This window comes from Corythoichthys intestinalis, chromosome 17, assembly GCF_030265065.1.
Source record: "Corythoichthys intestinalis isolate RoL2023-P3 chromosome 17, ASM3026506v1, whole genome shotgun sequence".
Classification (NCBI taxonomy): domain Eukaryota; kingdom Metazoa; phylum Chordata; class Actinopteri; order Syngnathiformes; family Syngnathidae; genus Corythoichthys; species Corythoichthys intestinalis.
Genome location: NC_080411.1, coordinates 11,823,601 through 11,828,151, shown reverse-complemented (window position 1 = coordinate 11,828,151; position 4,551 = coordinate 11,823,601). Strand labels below are relative to the sequence as shown.

Genomic DNA, 4,551 nt, shown 5'->3' with positions numbered 1-4,551 from the left:
AATGGATTGAACATCTATTTCCGTCAATGGCACTGCAACGTCCATCGTTCAATGCCAGGGATCCTTGTTAAACTGTGTTTGATATTTATTGCCGTCATTGACAGTGAATGATTTAATTTAATTTAGTTAACTTTTATATTGTCTGAAATGTATTAAATTTAGTTCAAGTTTTCTCAATCATGCTTCATATTTGTTAGTCTTACATTTGATGATACAAACCATGCGACAAGACAATTAGGAACGCCTGGGCAAGAGCGTAGCTGATTGGTTAACACTCAGGAAGTGGACAGGTGGTAATGAAAACCTAATCAAGGAAGGAAAGCAGAGGCGGGAACAAACAAAATGTAAGCTAAGCCAAAACAAATCATGACAAAATGTTTAAATATTGCTGTAAATGTAATCTTTTATTTTGTCAAATAGTTTAAATTTACACTTTAACTGTTCAATCGTGTGGCTCTTTTCATCCCTCTGCAGTGAATTTAATTAGTTTGTCACTAGTAGATGTCAATCCATTTGAACCATGAGGGCCAACCCTCACAGTTGAACTGGATTGGACGTCTATTAACGTCAATGGAAGCCAATCCGTTAATTATTAAATTTATTTTGACAGAAAAGTCGGCGCTAGCGTGACGTTTTTCTTGAAAAGTATTTCCTCCAGACTTTTTGAGGCGGCCATGGACGCATTACCGGGACACTTTATGACCTCTGCCGGCCACGTGAGGTAAGACACACTTTATAAATCACATACATGTAAGAGAAAACAAATCACATGCCCCTCAAAAGTGCAATTTCATGCTTTTAGAGTTATTTACATTATAAGGTTAATCTGGTATTTAAAAAAAAACAAAGGAATAGTAATTGCAGAAATGTGCAGTATAGCAGACCTACTTCTTTAACAACCAGCAGGTGGCACCCTCGCACCAATAGTATCCTAGTATGGCTTTCCATACTGCCGCTCCTTTCAATCGAGCATGGTTCAGTTGAGTTGTACAAAGTCAGAATTAGTGCATAAACGACTATAATAAATAAGCTGCATTTGTCTCAAACAATCACAGCAATACTTCAGGAGTACAATATTCAGAACGGACTAACCGTTGTTGACACTGAAGTTCTTGAGAACCATGCTGTGCCTATGTCTACTTTTATATAAAATACGAATCTTGCAAAGACAAACTATGAGACCTTTCTATACTGAAGCCACTCCTGATTTTCAGCTCATTTTTACTGGCATACGATCTAGACCCGTTTCTGATTCGGTTTAGTTTTTCCTATTCATACTTTAAAGGGATCCACGGACAGAAAGACTTGTAGTTCTTAAAAGATAAACATTATTATGAGTTTATATTGAAACTCCTCTTGATGTTTTCGTTTTTATACAATTTGTAAAAATTAGTTTTAGTAGGTCGCCACTGTTGATGTCGCAGGGCGGTGATGTCACATGGTTACGCTGCCGGGCTTCCAGACAAACATAAACATGTAATCTGTTCAACCCTTTCACATGAACCCGAGAGGAACATTAATGAGCATGACAGCACTGTCGATATTTCACAAGACGAGTAGCAAAAGCAAAATGAACAGGAAAGACGGGATAAGATGAGACGAGAGTAGGGAAAAAAATGATGTTCTGCCAAAATGTGTTACACCGGCAAAACATCTACAAAAGGCGTATTTGACACCCAAAGTACTACAGTGCGCTTTCAGCTTGTTTTGTTTAGATGCATACAGACAGAACATACTAAAGATGCCTTAAGAAAATACTTATCTTACCTCCTAATACCACCGAAATGCAAAGAAAACTGCTTTTGTGGTCAACAGATCAACAATCTGCTTTAAAGCTACTACAACAAAACACTATGCTTCAAAGTATGAGAGGGAAACACATGCAAAAAAGGTGATAAAAGACTCAAAAAAACACAAATAGTATGTACTCGCCACTTTTAACCGATGAGCGTGTGTTGGACGTCTCACCGCGTAGAAAGAATTGCAGTAACCCGGTAGTATTCGTCAAGTGACTGTGACAATCTACGTCATCACCCCGAGCGTCCATAAAACACGGTGCCCTCCGTAGGTCAAAACATGTACTAAATATTATAGCTTTTTAAATCAATGGCAATATTTTATGTTTTCTAATAACGTACAGTATTTTGGTGAAAGAGACCAATTTTGGCTTATAAGAGCCTACAAGTGTTTAAGTCCGACGTTCCCTTTAAGATGACATGCTGCATCTGGTTTGTTCACCAGCTATATCGGATCAATCCAGTTTACGTCGCAGTCACATTGGCAAGAACGAAAATTAAGGCCTGATTCTGATCCGAGGTTATACGGCGTTCTTTTAAACCTGACTTGAATGCAATTTCCGCCTACTTTTTGACGACAGGGTTGGCTTGCATTTGTGTTCAGTCTCTGTACTAGTAAAGGACTCTCAAAGTTCAAGTTCTAAGTGGTGCAATGCTTCTCCTGATTTGGAATGCATCTGCATCTTGGGTGTCTTTTAAGGCATTGTACACTGAAGTCACTACAACTGCCAAATCTGGAAGTGACATCGTTAGGACCGCCTTCCAGGCGTCGTCTTTCTCTCACTCGGTCCCGCCGTTGTGGAGAAAGTTGTCAGCTTCAGCACCGCTTGGTCCCCCGAAGGCCGACACCTTCCCGAGGTCGGAATCCGCCTCGGCGTCAGGCCTCGCCTGCCTGCTCCCCTGCTGGTTGTGGTTGTTTTGGCTGCTCCACGACTTGCTCCGGCTACGGCTAGCCTCCAAGCACTGCCTGTTCCCGCTACCAGGCGTCGACGCCTTGCGTGAGTAGCAAAGACAGCAAGCTAAACCTAGAAAGGCCCGTCTCATCTCGCGGCTGGCCAGCGTATATATGATGGGGTTCATGGCCGAGTTGAGCACGGCCAGCCCGATGAACCAGTCGGCCTTGTAGAGGACGGGGCAGCGGGCGCGCTGCTGGCACGCCACATCCACCAGGAGCAACACGAAAATTGGCGTCCAACAGGCGATGAAGACACCCACCACGATGATGACGGTGCGCAGCAACGACATGGCGTGCTCAGAGCTGCTGTGCTTGCTCACCTTTCGACTGCTGGACTTGACCAGGACGTAGATGCGAGCGTACAGCACCGACATAGCCAAGAGCAACACCATGAAAACGGTGATGCAGAAAGCCACGTATTTCTTGGAGTATAGCGGCAACACAGTGGAGCAGTCGGCGAGGTCGCCCAAGCAGTTCCACCCCAAGATGGGAAGCGCCCCGAACGAGATAGCGATCAACCAGCACGTGCCGATAAGTAGGAAGACCCGGTAGTTCTTGTTGGCGTCGTAGGGTCTCATTTTGATCATGGTCAGATGGCGCTCGATGGCGATGGCCAGGAGACTGAAAACCGAGGCGCCCAGCGCCACAAACATACTGCCCTCGCGCACGAACCATAAAGCAGGCGAAAGGTGCAGGGTTCTGTCGCCGGACAGCAGCAGGTTGACCAGGTAGGCCACTCCGGCCAGCATGTCGCATAGCGCCAGGTTACCGATGAAGAAGTACATGCGGTTGTGGAATCGCTGGTTCCGCCATATGGCCACAAGCACTGTCAGGTTCTCCAGTACGATGAAGCCGCACACCACCAGGAACAGAAGGGTCTTAGTATCCGGGATGCCCGTTCCGGTGTCCACGCTTGGCCGGTGGTCCAGCTTTCCCGTGTAGTTGTAGTGCAGGTAGATGTGAGGATCAATCATTTTGTAGTCTGGATGTGATGCTTGTTCCTCTGTGGGGACGACACGTGAGGAGAAGTGATGCTTCCACCCAAAGTTTTTTTTTTTTTCCACTTTCTCTTTCCACAATGCATGCAGCAAGCTTTGAAGGTTTATAGAATCAGTCGAATGGACTTACCCGGTGAACCCGTGAGGAATCAGTCGGTCCAAATACGAAGTGTAAACATGTCATTAAATTGGACTTTCACTCGGATTCCCGCAAGCAGACAAACTTCCCCGTTCCCCTCTTGCTCCGTACAACGCACATCATCATCAGCCTTTTTTTTCCCTCCTCTAAACTCGAGTTGATGTCGGCGGGCTACAAGTCACACCCCTTCTTCCCTGTTCCCTCCCTTCCTCTTCCCCCCACTTTTCTCCTCCCTCCTTCCTTTAAGCCAGCACTGCATATGTTGAGGTTTGTTTCCATGCATTTTGTAACTTATTCTCTCATGAGCTACCACATATTGGATTCTTTTTTATTTCAAAATATATTGTACGTGTATGTTTTTCATTAAGCGCATGGCATGACTCCCTTTTTGTACACAATTACACATTCAACTTTATCACTCTACTATCTATCCAGGTATCACATCTGTCATCCCTCATATATTATTCAAGCATTCATTCATCTGTATGTCCACCAAGTGTCTATTAGGTATTATCTATCTATCCATCCATCCATCCATCCATCCATCCATCCATCCATCCATCCATCCATCCATCCTTTGGCCATTCATTGGTCTGTTTGGATATCGTGTATACTTGCGTACTGGTCGCTCTGGCAGATAGGTCGCACCAGTGTAGTTTTCGT

At 44.6% G+C, this 4,551-nt stretch overlaps 1 protein-coding gene across 1 annotated transcript; it reads right to left on the bottom strand.

The window, feature by feature from the left end:
• Positions 1–333: 333 nt before the first annotated feature.
• On the bottom strand, positions 334–4,017 carry LOC130905949 (sphingosine 1-phosphate receptor 3). The gene is made up of 2 exons (XM_057819770.1): positions 3,880–4,017; positions 334–3,754 (listed from the first exon to the last, which is right to left on the bottom strand). The coding sequence occupies exon 2, from the start codon at positions 3,723–3,725 to the stop codon at positions 2,577–2,579; it is 1,149 nt and encodes a 382-aa protein (XP_057675753.1). The 5' UTR covers positions 3,726–3,754; positions 3,880–4,017; the 3' UTR covers positions 334–2,576.
• Positions 4,018–4,551: the final 534 nt, after the last annotated feature.